At 41.9% G+C, this 19,187-nt stretch overlaps 1 protein-coding gene across 1 annotated transcript in view; it reads left to right on the top strand.

Moving 5' to 3' along the window:
- bach2b (BTB and CNC homology 1, basic leucine zipper transcription factor 2b) overlaps window positions 1-14,316 on the top strand; it is a 94,419-nt gene extending 80,103 nt beyond the window's left edge. The window contains exons 3-5 of the mRNA XM_053484133.1: window positions 4,680-6,122; window positions 13,508-13,714; window positions 13,840-14,316. Of these exons, the coding sequence (XP_053340108.1) occupies window positions 4,680-6,122; window positions 13,508-13,714; window positions 13,840-14,316 (2,127 nt within the window). The remainder of the gene's footprint in view (window positions 1-4,679; window positions 6,123-13,507; window positions 13,715-13,839) is intronic.
- Window positions 14,317-19,187: the final 4,871 nt, after the last annotated feature.

The following is a 19,187-nucleotide window of genomic DNA, read 5'->3' as shown; positions in this document are numbered from 1 at the left end:
GAACCCGGACCCTGGAGGTGCAAGGCAACAGTGCTAACCACTACGCCGCTGCGAACAACATTTATTGTGTTATAAACTGTAAGCCTATCAGCTTCTAGTATTTACATTTTGAGATGGGAATTGATCCAGATTTGGTATTGGATTCATCCTGATCTCATAATAAAGAGGTCAGTGTGATCAGATAACATCGTATGAAAAAGTCTGAACGTAAACTGAGCCTCAACTCCACTAAATTTAAACCTTTATACCATTCTATGCCTTCTTTATCTATCCTGCTTGTGGTGTGTAGGGTCTCACGGGTGCGGAGCCTAGCCGAGGGTGATGGGGCACGAGGTGGTGGACATCCAGGATGGAATCATACAGCACACATAGTCACAACACTATAGGCAATTTGGAAACGTCAGTAAACATACATCGCATGTCGGAAAATGGCAATCCCGGCAACATCCAAACTCCAAATGGAGGCAACCTGAGCCATCCCATATATTTTCTTTTCCATATTAATCCAAACTGTTTCCTGATGGAGGAAGTGCCATGATTTCTTAATCTAACTGTTATAATAAAATAAAAAAAAGTGCATAATTCAATAAGAAGAAAAATGGTGTTTACGTCCATACAGCATTTCACTTGCAGTATCGATTAGTTATAGTCAGTTTGCTCTAACTATCGACGGCGGTACCAGAGCTGTAAGCTAAACGGATGTTGCTCTTATCTTATACGATAGACGTAAAACTCTTATGAGACTAAAATAAAATGTCGACTCGATATAATTCACATGCAGTTTCATATTGATTCCAGTAAACGCTGCTCGCTTCCAATAATACCTGTACAGTACAATTAATGCAGTACCCCTCAACATTTTGGGGTTTTGTGGCGTCGACTCGGGTCCAGTTCGTCTTTGAAGCGGATGCGGAAACGAGACATGCTTTATTGTGTCTGGATTTAAAGTCTAGTCAGGTTAGTCAGCAGATTTCATGTCTCAGACATCTCTCGGTTTGTGTGTATATGTGTGTGTGTGTGTGCACATTTAACATCATTGTCATGCGTGGCGCTTCGGACTCGTTAGTATTCATGACATGCAGGAATTCGCCCGAGCGCATTTGCATCTATTAGACGTCTCTGCTATAGAGGGTTGAAAGGGTGATGTAGGAGAATGGAGGAGTGCACGGGTAGCAAGGGTAAAAGTATGTAGAGTGCCCGGGAGGGGCGAGATGATTGTGAGCGATTTTTGTGTGTGTGTGTGTGTGTGTGAGAGAGAGAGAGAGAGAGACCTGAGGGTCGAATGCGTTCCATGACCGGAGTGGGATTCCTGCTTGTTTTGTTTTATTGTGAGATCATTTTAGATTATTTCCTACTATGATTTGACCACTTAGGGGGGTAAAAAAAAGACATGACCAAAAAAAGAGAAGAAGAGAGAGAGAGCAGGTCTAGATTAGAATAAATGACCCAAATCTGTCATGCTGATGTATGGGGGTCTTTGTGTACGTATAGTACTCGCTGTTTAAAGAGAACGCCGCTTCATATGTCAAAGTCCTTCTGTTAATGAGCCTCGCTTCCTTAATTTCCCCCACTTTCCTTCGGTAATCGTCTTTCATTTCCTCATTCTCTCCATCTCTCTCTCTCTCTCTCCCCTATAGCGATCTGTGGCTGCCTTTGTCTCTCTCGTGTCTCTCAATCCTTCTTTCCTCTTTTATCCCTTCTCTAGACCTTCGTTACGCATCTCTTATCTCAGTCGGTGCATCTGGATAGGAAAGGTGGAATGTGTGTGTGTGTGTGTGTGTCACAGATGGTGCAGGCTCCGTAGTGATGTGCTGATGTGGGCTGCAGCTGCTGATGTCAGCTGAAAGCAGATCCAGCATGCGCTCAGCACTTCTGCTCACCAACAAAGAGAGATCGGATAAAATATATATTTAAAAAAAAAAAAAAGACAGAAAAGGGACAGAGAGAGACATGGACTTTAAATGAATTTGAATTTATCTAGATTTTTCCATCTCCATTTCCATCCTTGTTTTTCTAGCACCGTCGCATGGTGATGTGCATCCAGTCGGAGGCTCTTCCCTGCCCCCTTTCTACACTCATGCATGCACACACACACACACACCACACACACCACACACACTTCCATCCCCCACCAGAGATTACGAGTCAGCAGCTTCCTCTCAACAATGACTGATCACTCCTGCTGCTTTCTCCCTGTCTGCATCTCTCTCTCTCTCTCTCTCTCTGTCCCTCTGCCAGCTCCTACAGTTACCTACCAGAAGCCAGACAGCCCTGCCCGTCTCGCTGCTCTTTATTGCCCATGATATGTGCTTAAGCCTTATAATTGTCATGTACATCGGAAAATCCTCCGGCACGCCGCCGCCGCCGCTGCGATCTCTAATTTCAGGAGTGAATTTACAAACAGGACTGAATGTACTATTAAAGTCCTTCCATAATGACATCATCCCAACCCACTCTGTTCCCTCCCTCAGACACCCACACACACACACACACACACACACATATTTCTTCCACTCCACTGTTGGTATCCAGCTTCGCTTCACAGATCTGCTTTCGAAAACAAGTCTGTCTTCATCAGATAACATCGCACACACATGTGCAAGGCGTAGAACACGTGTGTTAAATGGAATCACGTGGAGATGTTCAAGATGCAAGATAACAGTGTTGGAAAGTATGTTATCGATGTGAGCACTTGTAGTATTAGTTAGTTAAGGGATTGAACGCGAAGTTAGTTCTTGTTACCGCTTATGTTATAGCAGCGATAAATGTTCTTAAATAAAATCTAGACAGAAAAAGACAGCTCAGTGGTTAGCAGTGTCGCCTCGCACCTACGGGGTCCGGGTTTGGTTCCCGCCTCGGGGTCTGTGTGCATGGAGTTTGCATGTTCTCCCCGTGCTTGGTTGGGTTTCCTTCGGGTACTTCGGTTTCCTCCCGCTGTCCAAAAACATGCAGATTAGGCTAATTGCCGTTCCAAAAGTATCCGTAGAGTGTGAATGTGTGTGCCCTCACACTGTCCAAGGTGTACCCCTGCCCGATGCCCCAGATCTCCTGAGATAGACCCTGTATACAAGTACACTTTCTAATTTTAAGGCTGTACATTAGTGCTATTTCTTATTGAGGGGTACTAAAGGTATAAGCTCCATAACTGGTAGCAGGTGTCGGTTTAACTTAATACTTAGTCACTACTATAAATTAATTAGTAACTAAAGCCAAACTGCTATAAAAGTCATGTAGATATAGTGAGGAATTTATGGTCTGACCGATATTAAACGACCGAAAAGGTTTATTTGGGCTTTTCTTTTTAAGCATTTCTAAGCAGAATTTGTTTCTCATAGCATCCTCACAGCATCTGGTTTGCCCCGAGTGTGTGTCCTGTCCTGGTGTAAGTCATGTTTAGACACATATCTCTGCAAATAATTCACCAGGTTTAGGCATTCTCTTCGGCCTACATCTGGCCTTGTACTCCATCCAAATTTGCATCTTTTTCCACATGGAAAAATTCACACAAGGCAACCGGTGCAGTTCATGGGGCCTAATCTTTCCAGATTCAGGCTCTTGAGGACAACCTCTTCGTCCAGAGTATGCTTGTAGTGTTCAGGGAGCTTTCCCATGCACCGCTATCTGTGCAAACAATAGATCTAAACAGTGAATGAAGACGGCTTTCTCCAGCACTATTCGGAACAAAGTGTTTCTCCAGTGCTCTTGAGAGTCTGCGCCGAGATAAGTCACGTTGCCAGATTTTATGTCACCCCGGCAGAAAAAAAGGACCGCTTTGTCCATGGAAACAATACTGGCCCAGATCAAAGTTGAGTCATTGCAATACTCTGTGGAGTAGAGAACACCTAGTAGTGTGTGTGTGTGTGTGTGTGTGTGTGGCTCACAGGAATAACCCTTGGGCCAAAACATGACTCACAACTCAGACAGCCAGGGCCAATGTCAACTTTATTGTCATATAAATTGTACACATTTTTAAGTTTTAGTATTTTTCAGTTTCCTTATTTTATAAATTGTTCCCGATGTTATGGTGTTACACGAGATGTGGACGAGTAAATTAAATTACAAGAATCAATAATTTACCTTTTAAAGTGGCAACAGGAAGGAAAAAGGTGGAGAGCAAAATCCAGAGACAAAGGGACAACTGCTTTTGTGAAGCCTGAGTCTTAACCCAGCTTCTCATTAGTTCTATACATAGACAGGTACATTGTACTGTAAGGCATCAGACTCCGCTAATTACACTGGTTCAAAGGTGTAGGCTTCAATCTCAGTCCTTTCCTCCCTTCTGTTTATCCATCTTTCATGCCCAATGCATTTGGGCTGACAGTGCCCAGACAGTCCCATATGGTCCTGTGCTCCTTGCACTGTCATACCACCAAGTCTAGGCAGGGGGCACCATCTGTTCAGCCAGTCTGAGGATGAAAAAGGCCAGCCCAGGACAGAAAATAGTCAGTCTGGGACAAGAGGTGGAATTTGGTTTATTGTTACCTGCTGGTCTGATGCTGCTATTTTTGGCCTTTTTTTATACTGTAGAACATTCAGTGCTGACCCAACGTAAGACGACATATTTGGTTATGGTCATTAGAGCTGTCAGTAAGCCTCGGCACACTCCAAGTGCCTAGAACAATGGCATTGCTGATGGTATCGTTAACATTTTCCACTGTGTTTTGTGTGTATGTGTGCAGGTCACTGCCAGGGGCTTTGCTCCATTGTTGCAGTTTGCCTACACAGCCAAGTTGCTGCTCAGCCGTGACAACATCCAGGAAGTGATACGCTGTGCCGACTTCCTGCGCATGCACAACCTGGAGGATTCCTGTTTCCGTTTCCTGGAGGCACAGCTGCGGAGTGAGGAAGATGGGGCACTGCCCTGCCCAAAGGTGGCACCAGAGAGCAACCATTCAGAAGATGAGAACATGCAAGCTGAGGCATCGGCCCTGACAACGAATGCACCAGCAACTTGGGCCGCTTCTCCACGCTCTCGCCGCCATCCAGATGCCCTCAATGCTTTGCGGCGGCCAGGCCACGAGCGCCTGGTACCCAACGCTGACTTCCCAGATGGCCAGTTGGACTCAGATCAGCAGGTCTCCTCGGATTTGCCACGCTGCCCCAAATACAGGAAGTACCAGCAGGCTTGTAGTAAGCACAACACCAACGAGAGCTCCTCACATACCAGTAGTACCTCAGGTTTCCCAAGCACATTGCTCAGCGGGCCAGCTGTGACTCACATCAAGCAGGAGCCGCAGGAGGGCGAGGACGAGCCCATCACACTGGGTCTGTCAGGCGATGAGGATGACGGCAGGGATAAGGACAATGGCACGACCGACATGGAGTTGGATGGTAATGGACTGCATGGCCTCTTGAAGCGCGGCATCTCGGACTTATCCAACACTTCCCAGCAGCTTAACGCCAGCAGACTGGCCTGTGCCCAGGTCAAAGAAAGCACTCAGGGAGAGCACAAAAAGGACTACCGGCCTTCACAGGTGCCTGTGGCCTTCCCCAAAGATGCTGACAACTTCTCCACGGGACTGTCTCTGAGGCCGGCATCATGTGATGGTGTGTGTAAACAGGAAGGAGAGATAGACCGGCGCAGTGTCATCTTTTCATCAGGAGCCTGTGAGCAGCTGCCCACACCTGCCCATTCCTATCCAGGCAGCAACTCCCATGACAAGGAGCTGTCTGACCACCTACCCAAAGGACTGTGCTTTGGTGGCAGTCAGTCGCTGCCGAGCTCACAAAGTTTTTCTTCCGGTGCTGCTTCCGGCGAAGTGCCGACACTCCTCTGCCGCCAAAGGCCCAACACCAGCTGCCCTGTGCCCATAAAGGTGTGCCCACGCTCACCGCCCTCCGAGACACGCACCCGCACCTCCAGCTCCTGCTCGTCGTATTCCTATGCCGAAGATGGCAGCGGTGGCTCTCCCTGCAGCCTGCCACAGTTCGAGTTCTCCTCATCACCCTGCTCCAACATGACTCGTTGCATGCCAACTGACCCTCCAGAACTGGTCCCTGGTACTGACGGGCTGTTCGGCCCAGCAAGGCCAAAAATCAAATGCGAGCAGGCGTATGGAACCAACTCAAGCGACGAGTCTGGATCCTTTTCTGAAGGAGATGTTCAGGAGCAAGGAACAGAAGTAAGTGATCTGACTACTACTGATTTAATCTGCCAGGCAGACTGTGGGAGCAGCAAGCGGCTCGCTGCTTAGATTATGGTTTTGCAAAGGTCACTGTTGTTCTGTTTATCATTTCTGTTTCCCTCCTGCTGAGCAGATGATTTACCAATGTCCAGCGCAGTAATTTACGATGTGGCAGTGAACGCAACAATGATAAGTGTGTCTGTAAGAGATCCTGGTGAAGACGTGATTTACAGTGGTATTGTGAGCGCCTCGATATTTATCTGCAGTCTGCGAGGCAGGTCATGTGCGCTGTAAAAGCCTGACCATGTGATGGAGTCAAGCGTAGGCTGAACGAAGCTCCTCGCGAGTTAGAAACTAGAAGGAGGGCGGCTTCTCAACGAGTGCTCCGATTGGTCGAGGCGCCATCTTTTATCCTGAGAGCCTGGGTATGTCGGATAGAAGATAGATCTGTGATATTTTTCATAGCTTGTTACTGAAAGGTCTTATATTAGCGTATCTTTTGTCCATACACTCATACACCACTCTCTCTATTAATCTGGAGATTATAGGATTGTCCATGTGTGTGTGTGTTATGGGTATGTGGGTAGCACCTTTGTTTCTTTTGGGACTTCGTCAAACATGGCATTGCCACTTTGCATGGTCCCTAGTTCAATCCTGAGCTCATGTTAATATCTGCGTGGAGTTTCTCCAGGTGGTTTAATTATGCACAATCACGTCTAATTGAACGAAAGTGTGAATGCATGCGTGGGTGTGACAAAAATACCCCCACAAGGATGCGAAAACGTTTCAGATTTAAACATGTGTCGGTTTACGGCTGCAGGTTTTATTTTAAAACTAATGTATGCTTAGTTTTTGTGTGTAACGTACCGATAATTAGGTCCTCCTAAGGCTATGTGTGTGTTGTGGTATATTAAACATGCCATGTTTTTTTCCCTGACTGATGCCAATCACACACACAGCTGACTCACTATAAATGATAATAGTGGTGCTTGCTAGTATTAGTGAGGATGACAGCAGCAGCCTCTCTCTCTCTCTCTCTCTCTCTCCTTCTGTTTTACTTTCTCTCTCCTCCTGCTCTCTATTTTTGTCTCTCCCTCTCCCTTCTTTTTTTCCTCTCTCACTCGCTTTGCTGACACAGATGGATGACAAACCAATCCTCTCATTTTGCAGTAATCCACCTGACCAGACACACGCACACACTAGCTCAACCCTGTTAAGACCTCTAACACACACGCACACACATCCATCCATCCACACACACTCATCATCTAAGTCATATGGTTACTTTTCATTTATTTATCAGTTCATCTGAATTCTCTCATTGTGCCTTGCTGAAGAACAGACGCTTCGGGTCAGGACTGAACCTGATCGATCAAAGCGTTACGCAGACGATTGATTACAGAAACGAGACACGAGACCAGATGAGTCTGTCCTGTTAAGGAAAGGATGAATTCCTGCAGTCTGAATGGAGAGGGGTTTGTGAATAAGAGATGGAGCAGAAGAAAAGGAGAAAGAAAGGGAGAGAGAGTGAGAGAGAGAGCTTTCACATGATCGGACCTCGTGTAATCGTACGCGTAGCAGGGGGCTGGGCGGAAAAGCAGCTGGCACGTTGCCACGGCAACGGGCGCCCGTTAGAAATGAGGCAGCTCGTTTTTTGTCAGGGTGACTCACACACTTACACACACACACACACACACACACACACACTGGGGTGATGACCAGAGCAATAGTGCATTAACACCACTGAAGGAGGAGACGTGAACCTGGAAGTAATGTGTAGGTATTAGGCTTCGTGTTTTTGTACCAATTCTATCTATCTATCTATCTATCTATCTATCTATCTATCTATCTACACGCACATTGTGTGTATACATTCTTTTGTCTGACTCTGTGTGTGTAGATATATAGATAGATAGATAGATAGATAGATAGATAGATAGCTTATTTAAAGTTGCTAATGAACAAAACACAGTATTAGTGGTGATTTTATTATTTTATGTTATACATATAATACAGTAAATGTGCGTGCCAAAGATTCCAAAGTTTATGCAACATGGAAGTGACCAATCTTGCTTCCCTTAAAATTTCAAGTTTCTAACCTCAGCTGTTCTGGAGAGATGATTTTCTATGTGCCCCAAAAATGCCCCATTTTTAGCATCTAACATTATTCTAACAATAATCATTAAAAATGTAAATTATTCCTATTTCCTTGAGTATTGATATTAAAATTTGCGTAAGCTTCTAGAAGCATATAACCTGTAAAAATGTGTTGCTTAAATCGAACCTTTCCATGCAAAATGAAGTATATTGTCTTCCTCGAAAATATGTAGTGTCTGTAACCTTCTCGAATTCACGTCAACAATTTTGCGCTTTAGAAGAACACACTTTTAGCCAGTTTATGTCTCGTTTATGTGAAATCTAAATTGTTTCATCTGAATGACAGTTAAGATCGTTGAAAGATTTGAATTTAAAAAAAAAAGTAACGGACGCAAAAACATTAAAGGGCATGAAACTGTATTTACAGTAGCAATTGTGTTTCTTTTTATCTGATAATAATATAAATGTGTAAGCGTATTTACAAAAAAAAAAAAAAAGTATGGATCGGGAGATGAGAAGTGTTAAGTGTGTACTCTAAAAATGCTTTTATATGATCCTATCTGTAAATGGACTTTTTCACCCATAGGTCAGACACTTTTTAGCACCAACATCATGTTTTTGGCTGTAAACAAATCCGTTATCTCATTAGAGCAGGTACGTACAGTACAAACACCTCCCTCACCTCACCATGGTCTCCTGACACTGGAGACTCCTTCCATAATAGCATCCCTATTAATGATTAGCTGAAACAAATGTAAGAATTCTGCCAGTCATGTACTGTAAATTATGATAATATTGTGTAGGTGAATTATACTTGCTGATTGTTTTTTTCTCATAAATAAATAAATAAATAAATAAATAGGTAGATTAATCTGTTGTTATGTTCTAATCTCAGAGGACCGCATTGTTGCACATCGCTGTGACCTGTCTCACACACTCGCTCTCTATCATCTCCCGTCTCTCTTGCTCCTACACACTCACTACCTCACCTCTGTCACAAAGCACGTCTTGTCTAATTAACTTTAATCAAACGAGCATAAAAGTCACTGTGATGTGTACGGCTTTGTGAGGAAAAAAATAAAATGAACCTTATGTTCCCTAGAGGAACCTCTCTCTCTCTCTCTCTCTCTCTCTCCCTCTCTCTCTCTCTCTCTCTCTCTCTCTCGCTGTTTCTTTATGTCTCTCGGCCTACTTTTCTTACCAGGCGCAAAAAAAGCGTTCACACTGCCGCTGTGTGTTTATATCGGAAATAGCAAGAGAGAGAGAGCGAGAGAGAGAGAGAGAGAGAGAAATCCTGAGAGAAACTGGGTGAAACGTGGCTTTAAAAATAGCCCCGCTGGAAACAATGAACTTTAGCGAAGGGAAGGAAGGAAGTTGTTAAAGTGTAGGCTCATGGGCACGATGGTCCTAGAGAGAGGCGAAGCGCAACACATTTGCTGACTAGTTCTCGAATTCAGCGTTTTTCATACTTTATGAAGATGATGCACTGACAGAGACTGATGGGATCAGTTTACATGCTGCTGAATACTAGTCAGATGTATTTCTTAATAAAAAATAAAAATAAAAAAAATATATATATATATAAAATTGAGATAGGATCTTATAACCACTATTTTTATAATACGTAATGCTTCTTATCTCCTGATCCATGCATTAGTTTTGATATTTTTGTAAATTTGCATACACATTTATATTTTTATCAGATAAAGAGAAACGCATTTTCTAAATACAGATTCATGCCCTTTTATGTCTGTCGTGTCTGTTATTTTTAAAAATTTAAATCTTTAAATGATCTTAACTGTCATTTAGATGAAAGCCAATTTAGATGTCACAGGAAAAGACGTTAGATGTAACCTGAAAAAGTGTTTTATTCCACAACGCAGCATGAATTTGACATGGTTACGGACACTACGTGTTTTTTTATGTGGGTGGGCGGGTGGCGGTGGGGGGGGTCATTCATTTTGCACAGAATGCTTTCAAAAAAAGCGACAATTTTTACAAGTCAATTTTTATGCTTGTTGCACCAAGTTTAGTATCAATACTCATAAAGAAATAGGATACCTCTGAAGCGAGACAGTTTTGGAGGCACATACAGTATACTGTATAAAATCATCTCTCCAAAAGAGCTGAACTTGGGTCACTTCCACGTTGCGTTAACTTCAGAAGTAGCTTCTTTGGTGCGCACATTTTCCGTATCTTATGTATATAAAATCAACACCAACGTACGATTCTGTGCAGAAGTCTCCTTGTGGCACCCTGTGTTTTTTAGTACATACTTTATCATAGATATAAAACAATATTTTGTACGTCAGAAAAGAAAGCAGAATAATACATAAGTGATCACTTTTAAGACAAAAAGGATGCTCGATAAAACTAAGTAACCGTTTCCTAATTAAACTGCACAAATTGTCCCTGAGACTCGAGGGTCCTCAAAGCGTCGTCACACCACACACTGACTTTGCTCCATTAATTACACTTTACTGGGTGTTAAAGGGGTTTTTTGAAGACAGCATTGATTTGCATGTGCAAATACTAAGACTTTCGCACAGTACTGTAGATGCAACAAATCAGTAATCATACAGTCAGTCCACTGGAATTAAACTGCAATCCGTATCGCAGTAAAATGCTTAAAATACAATGCCTAAAAAAAACAGATGTCAAACAAACAAGATAAGTACGTTTATACTTATAAACGTCTGAGTGACATTTGATCAACTTTCCGTTTGCTTCACTATCATTTCTCCTTCGCCGGAGCACTTTGGCGTAGGAGGCGTCCGAACGGCGTTGTAGTAAATCTACACGGCATCGCAATCCGTTTGACAATCGCACTGCGGTAAGATCGAATTAGTAAATCCTGAGTTTGTCTGTCTGCGCCTCAGCCCGTGAGCAGTATCGATATCAGCGCGTAGGCGTGATCAGAAAGTGCTCTTCTGGCTTGCAAGATAATTTAACCCCTTAAGAGCTGCTCGGAGGAAGTGAGCAGTGAAGTCGATACTCAAATTGAGCTTGACGACGTTCTCGCTATGAGCCTGCTGTGGTCTCGTTATTATTGTGCGACGGCTCTTTTGGTTAAGAAAAGTCGGAGAGAGCTCAAATTTGAGATTTCAAATCCCAGGCGTTGTCTCGAGATTGTCTAGACTTAACCGCACATATGCGAGCTGATTTCAAGAGCCGGTAGAGGATGTAAGTGATTGAACATACTGCAGAGTGAAATGCTTTATTCTTTGCATATCCCAACTCCTTGTTAGTCGGCCTGGGTCAGAACGGGGAGTCAGATCCCTCATACAGGATCGCTCCTGGACCAGACAGGGTTAAGAACCTTGCTCAAGGGCCCAACAGCTGTAACATAGGGCTTAGGGCTCGAACCGCTTACCTTTCCGAACTGAAGTTCCAGTAAAATAAGACCAATCATACATGGTGCTCCCATTAGTCCCATTAGCCCGCGACTAAAAAACCAGGACAAAATCCGCCCACTTTCTATCCGTGTCACAGCGAGCCTCGATACTGAAACCTGTGTACAGAAGCGAAACGCAGCTCATCTGTTACAGAATCCCAGGCTGGAGAGACTCCTGAGCCTCCGACAGGTGTGTTACTCACAAACCTCATGACCTTCCTGGTCCGCCATCGCATTCCCATAATCCCTCATTTGTTCGAGCTGTAAGAGAAAAATGGGCCAAGATGCTCGGAGTAACAAACGAGACCTACTTTTTTTTTTTTTTAAGTCTAGACCCATTTCCAGAGCAGCGGTCCTTTGAGAGAATGGTGTAGGAAGTGTGCGAGGACATGCGGCAGGTCTGAATTTATGAGCGCCGCTAGTGTTCACTCTGTCATCTCTTGAACTAAATACAGACTTCCCTCTGACACATGGCTCCCCGTTCGCTTTAACGATGCGTCTCGCTACGGAGAGGCTCTCCTGTTGGAGCTGGTGCATGCTTATTAAAATAAAAATTTTAAAAAACAGTGAGAAGCGGCCGAGCTTCAAAGCTTATTACGGTTATTACTGGTTACATTTTCATACCTGGGAGTAAAGAAAAGAAAGGAAAATGAGTTCTTTTAGTCACGAACAATTTATCCTGTCGATTCAAAGTCTGTTCTGACCCAGAGAACACTTGTCCATCCACGCTCCATACAGACGTTAACTTGGCGCTTTGATCTCAGCCTCTCCTTCTCTTCTTGTCTATCTTCTGGTGTGGGGCGTCAAAAGACCTGCCGGAAACATATTCATTCATCTTCTATACCCTGGACAGGGTGGCCATCCATCACGGGGCACACACACACGTTATATAACCCTGGGATTTTATTATTATTATTATTATGATTATTTTTTATGTGGGAAATGTCACTTTGGCCTTCTAACTTTCATGTCTCTGAATCGAACCCTCGACCCTGGAGGTGCGAGGCGACAACACTAACCACAACTTACAATACGGATTTTATTATATTTCCCAGTGTTTTGTGTACGAGTCTGCATGGATGCCGGTGTGTGTGTGTGTATGTGTGTACGGATGTGAGTGTTTGTCATATGGTCAGACAGACTGCGCCGCCAGCCCCTGTAGCCCCAGCTCGTTAGCGGTACGAATTTGCATACTCATCCCTGCTAGTAATCACCCAGCAGGAGCGTGAATGAGAGACGGAGGAAGAGATGAGTGAGCCAGCTGTCTCTCCGCTTCCTGTTCCCGGCTGCTGTCTGCCTCAGTCACACTGACAGATGGAGAGATGCTCACTTTTCTGTCCTTTCTCTACCTCTCTCTCTACCTCTCTCTCTCTCTCTCTCTCTCTCTCTCTCTCTGTCTGTCTGTCTGTCTCTCTCTCTCTCTCTCAGTATCATTACCTGTAATGGAATTAGATGATTAAGGTGTGATGATTCAGTGTGATCATCACATGTAATTTGTGGATCACTGCTGCCATCTAGTGGTGGGAAAAGTGATCTGCAAGGGATAAGCTTTTACTCCTTGTAGTTGGATTCGAGTTCTGACCCAATGTACAGACCGAGTCGTTCTAGTATTTATAAAGATGATTCATTGTCTATGGTTTCACATCTCTTTATCCAGCTGAAGTAAAAGTAAACCGTTAAACTTTTTTCTGAGTCAAATGAGTCGAATCGTTAATAAACTGAACCAAATGAGTCGAATCTTTACAGTGCAATACACAGGTATAGAACTGGATAATTCTGAATAAAGGCTAGGGCTGAGAAATCTCAGCTTTGTTTAGGTTTGCGTGACGTTACGACACATCATACGAGTAACCCAGGAGTGACTAACCACTGACCGCATGTCTCGTTGCAGATCAAGCTCCCTTTTCCCGTAGATCAAATCACGAATCTTCCACGCAACGACTTCCAGATGATGGTGAAGATGCACAAGCTGACGTCAGAGCAGCTCGAGTTTATTCATGACGTGCGGCGACGGAGTAAAAACCGCATCGCTGCCCAGCGCTGCCGGAAGAGGAAACTCGACTGCATCCTCAACCTGGAGTGCGAGATACGCAAACTGGTACATGAGCATCCTTTTACTGTGGTTTTAATACCTAAATGAATAAAAGTCATAGTAACATCAGAGGTTCACATGTCCTATACTTGTGTGTGTGTGTGTGTGTGTGTGTGTGTGTGTGTGGTCAGGTATGTGAGAAGGAGAAGCTTCTCACCGAGAGGAATCAGCTGAAGGCCTGCATGGGCGAGCTGTGGGAGAATTTCTCCTGCCTGTCTCAGGAGGTGTGCCGGGACGTCCCACTGAGCCCCGAGCAAGTCCAGTCTCTCCATCACTACTGCCCCGTGTTACGACCCACCTCCGACCCCGCCTCTCCCGCCCACCCGCCGGCTCAGCCCGCCAGCATCGACCTCACCATCCGCTCCGGGGCCGGCACGCCCGAACCTGAATTCCTCAACCCGCCCGCCGCAAACGACACGCACCAGACACCAGCATCGTCCCAGTGTCACTTAGGGAACGGAGACGCGGAGGAGACGACGCCCGGCTCGGGTTACCTCAACACGGGCCGGTCTTTAGAACAGTCCAATCAGACGGTGACGGTAGACTTCTGTCAGGAGATGACCGATAAATGTACAACTGACGAACAGCCGAGAAAGGACTGTACCTAGTGACAGTGTTTTGTTTTTTTTTAAGTTAGTTTTTTCCTTTTTTATTTGTGTTTTTTTTTTTTTTTTTACCTTTTTTATTCATTTTTTAAAAAAATGGTTATTATTTAATTTCAATTCATCTTCTGACAAACCCCTGGAATTTCAAGGGGTGGTTAAGATGGTTTCTGCCAGTGTTCTTTGAATCTTTTTTATTTTTTTTGTTTGTTCATTTGGTTGCTTTTTTATATATTTATGTCCTTTCATTTTTTTTTTTTTTTTTACGGTTGACACTACAGTTGTCTTAACAGCAGCAATACTGTTACTCCAGGTTCTCTCGGGCTCAGCCACAGCTGAAGAAAAAAACAAAAGCAGAAAAAAAACCCTCTCTCAATGGTGCTACACATATTACACCCCCCCTCCCCTCCCCCCTCCATCGTCCCCCACACGCTGTCCTCACCGGGTCACAGTCCAGTTCAAGGGGGTAGAGATTGGCTCCAACCACATCTCACATCCAAGCCTCTACGGACCTAGCAGCAGCTCGATATCCCTCTCTCTCTCTTTCTCTCTCTCTCTCTCTCTCTATCCGTCTATCCTTTACTTCGCTTCAGTAAGATCAGCAGTGTTAAACGAGCACCTACAGTGTTACAGTGTAAAGCCTTCACCACTGTGAGACTGATTTATACGGTGGCCGAGAAGCGCAAAATAACCAAACCAAAAAAACGAAATACCAAATGAGAAAACACAACGACAATTCTGACCGCTGATTAGAAGAGACATCTGTCACTCAAGACACAGTAACACAGAAGTGCTGCAGCCTCACGGCATTTACATGTCCTGTATTTTAACTTCCTGTACAGTTTGAGTGACAGACGTCTCGTCCAGTCAGCGGTAAGATTCAACGAAGCGAAAGAGGTAGATGTGGTTTGTGAATGATGGTTCGTTATTTTGCTCTTGAATTTGTTATTTTGTTTTCAGTTTTGTTATTAATTTTTTTGTTATTTTGTTTTCATTTTATTTTGTTTTTGAATTTTTTATTTTGTTTTCAATTTTATTAATTTCTTTTTGAATGTGTTATTTTGTTTTCTTTTTTATTTTATTTTTGAATTCGTTATTTCGTTTTTGTTTAGTTATTTTGTTATTGAATTCATTATTTTGTTTTTCTTTTTTTTCCTTTTTGTTATTTTGTTTTTGATTTCATTATTTTGTTTTAGTTTTGTTATTTTTTTTATGTTATTTTGTTTTCATTTTATTTTGTTTTTGAATTTTTTATTTTGTTTTCAATTTTATTAATTTCTTTTTGAATGTGTTATTTTGTTTTTTTTTTATTTTATTTTTGAATTCGTTATTTTGTTTTTGTTTTGTTATTTTGTTATTGAATTCATTATTTTGTTTTTCTTTTTTTTTCCTTTTTGTTATTTTGTTTTTGATTTCATTATTTTGTTTTAGTTTTGTTATTTAATTTTTTTTATTCGTTATTTTGTTTTTTAATTTTTTTTTGTTGTTGTTGTTTTGTTTTTGAATTTATTATTTTGTTTTCAGTTTTGTTAATTTGTTTTGCACTTTTCGGCCAGTGATTTCTCTCTCTGTCTCTTCATCTCTCTCTCTCTCTCTCTCTCTCTCTCTCTTTCAGTGGCTAACTCTTTCTCTTTTATTTCAACGCCACGGCAAATTCAGGAAACTCAGGAAATATTCAGAATGTTCACTTATAGTAGTAATTCATGAAAAGGATACAGTTTATGTACATGACAGATTTTTTTTTACAGCAGCTAGACTGTAATTGTTCATATGCAAAAAAACAAAACAAAAAACAACGTCTTCTGTGTTACACATTAGTAGTGTCTCCACAACACTTAATTTGTACAGTCGGTCTTGTCCGGAATAGAAAAGGGAAAAAAAAAACATTCCTCTATTGCCTTTGACAGCACTGAAACGGAGGAGGATAAAGAACAATACAAGAAACGATCGGATTTCGATATTTTAATTTTTTTTTGTCATCAGCAATACTCTTGTGTTTTTGAGAATGGTTTTTGATGGTTACGTATAAAAGTGCTTGCTGGGCAGAACGAGTATTGTATATAGTCCGGAGCATGGCGAGTGTATCAGTGACCCCTGTACAGGTAGTGCTTTAGGTGTGCTCTTTTTTAAATTCTTTTCCTTTTTCTTTTTTTTTGTCACAGCTTTCGCATTTTAGTGCAAAAGCGTAAAAAAAATTCCTTTGCTGTTTCCTGCAACAGTGGGTGTGCTTAAAACTCAGGAAAACAGCTCTTACACACACACACACACACACACACACACACACACACACACACACACCACTCTTTTTCACTCACACACTTAGAGCCCCTTTGCATAGCACGGCATTTGGACTTCTTCAGATTTGCCCCCATGAAATGTGAAAAGAGTCGCATCTCCGCTAAGGAACTTTCTTTCTTTCTTTTGGTTTTTCTTGTCAGTATTTAAGATGCTGCATGTGTGTGTGCGTGTGGTCACGAAGACCCAAAAGCAGCTTCTTTAAAACAATTTTCAGTGTTATTATAATTGTTTTTTTTTTACTTTTTCAAAACTTTGACCCATGTATACAGGAACAGGAAACGGTGCACGAGCTCTGCTAAACAGTCACTTCTGCCCTCTTGAGTTTGCTTTCGGCACTTTACTCTCTCTCTCTCTCTCTCTCTCTCTCTCTCTCTCCGTCCCATGATCAAGCTGGTGTGAAGCGTACTGTAGGTTTGCTTCAAATGAAAAAGTTCCTCTGGGTTTCTTTCAATTGATGTCAGTAGCTTCTTAAAAAGTTTCTGATATGCTCTTCAGAGGATCTTTAGAAGGACGTTTCAAGGTGCTAAATGAAAAAGAGTCTACATGGTTGAGTCCTAACATGAAGAGTCCACTGCTAACACAAACATTTATTTACCTTTAGTTTTAAACTTTGAAATGAAATTAAAATAGTGAGGTATTAGAAAAGATTTATCCATTGGTCATCTTCTCATCCAGGGTTGGATCCCGTCTTGGTTTCCAACGATCCTGAGATCACTAACAAATGATTGTCCCACGGCCGCGCAGCTGTTTAGTCCCAATCCCGTCACATTGAGTGTGTATGGAAATGCTCTTACTCTTACTCACTATTTAACATAGCCCTGTTTTTTACTCTCGATTGTTTAACAGTGCAACTTCACCAGTTGTTTAATCCACTTATTATTGGGGTCAATTTAACCCTGGCAAGTTTAACCTCCAGGAAATGATCCTAATTAAAAGTGTTACCCAAGTTTATGTATAAAAGTCACAGAATATGAAGCGAAAAAAATATTTTAGTCATTAATTTTCAGACTTTAAACACTGAATGGGGTCAAAATGACCCTAAAGATAAAAGGAGGGTTAAGCGATCCCTGATCGTGAAGTTGACGGCTGAGCATTGTATTAATAATGCTTAACCCAAAGCCTGAAATTTCAGGATCTCACCTGGTTCTTTTCTTTGCTTGATGAAGACAAATAATTAGAACCTTCTGAAACACAATTTCTTAAATCGGCCGGAGTACTTACGTTTATTCATTTGCTAATTGATAACTTTATCTGTTTTTATTCTGCTATGAATCTATTTGACATAACGCATGAACAAGTTTATTTTATAGTTAAAAGTTTACAACAGTAGTTATTTTACCAAAAATGAGTGAAATCATTATTAGGAAGTCCAATTTGACAATAAATGTCAAAAAATGTTTTGATTGACCAGTGGACTCTGATTGACTGGACTTTGCTGTACTGTGCTGTGCTCTACACCCACTTGATCATGGGTTCTCCTGTTAGATCTTTCTGTTCTTGGTGCACTCTTCGACCATTTAGCACTTCCTCAAAGGTAGATTTCACTTTCAGTACCCTGAAGTCTGAAATTGAAGCACTTAACATACGCACTTAAAAGTGCTCCTCATCCTCATCCTTAATAAAATCGAAGTCCATATCCAGGAACTCAAAATTGGAAGAAAAAAAACAAACAAACAAAAAACATTAATACACTGCAAGACAAGAGAGTGTCTAATTCATATTACTGATTATTTTTAAGTCTAATAAGCTAAATTTGAGCTCTGATTCAAATCAGGAGAAGAAAGAAATAGTATAATTTTTTTTTTTTCACTTTTGCTGGGATTTTTCATCCCTTTAAAATCATTCTATATTTGCCCTGAGTGTATATTTGTTAGAGATTTATATCCGTGATAGGATTTGCATGCTGCCTGTATATTTTCTAGTTTGTCTAGTCATCGGGGTGTTTCAAAAACCTAAATCCTGAAGGAATGCAATTATTTTTCATCACCGACTTTTACATCATAAAATATTGATGATAATAATAATAATTATTATTATTATTATTTTCTCATACTTGGCTGGAATCTTAAACGTAACGCAGTTTCCTAAATCCAGCACTTTCTCACGATGATTTGGACAATATAAGCTTCTAAAAACTTACGCTGTTACGTAAGTTGCCATGGATTCATTTTTCTTTTTAATCTTGTATATTTAATAATAATAATAATAATAATTAATAATAACTCTCTGACCCATGTGATATATTGTTATAGGTCATAATTTGTTCAGCCAAGGAAGTTGTAGGACTCGTTTTTTGTGATTTTTGTGTGTTTAAAAAGATTTTTGGTAACATTTTTCCCCTGACACACACACACACACACACACACACACACACACATTAATACTGAATGGAGTGCTCTGTTGTAGCAGTTTAGACCTTAGAGACTTGTCGTGATTGCTAGTTTAGTGTGCTTTTGCTTTTTTTTTAAAAAAAAAAACCTATTTTCCTCTTATGTACAAATTTTTTCAGCTTTGCTCCTTCACTCCCTCTTTCTCTCGATTATTGACAGTATTTCGAAATTCTAATCAGGTACAAAACT

The sequence above is a fragment of the Clarias gariepinus genome, chromosome 2 (genome assembly GCF_024256425.1).
Source record: "Clarias gariepinus isolate MV-2021 ecotype Netherlands chromosome 2, CGAR_prim_01v2, whole genome shotgun sequence".
In the NCBI taxonomy this organism is placed as follows: domain Eukaryota; kingdom Metazoa; phylum Chordata; class Actinopteri; order Siluriformes; family Clariidae; genus Clarias; species Clarias gariepinus.
Note: the sequence above shows the minus strand (reverse complement) of the source record. Positions and strands in the feature narration are given on the sequence as shown.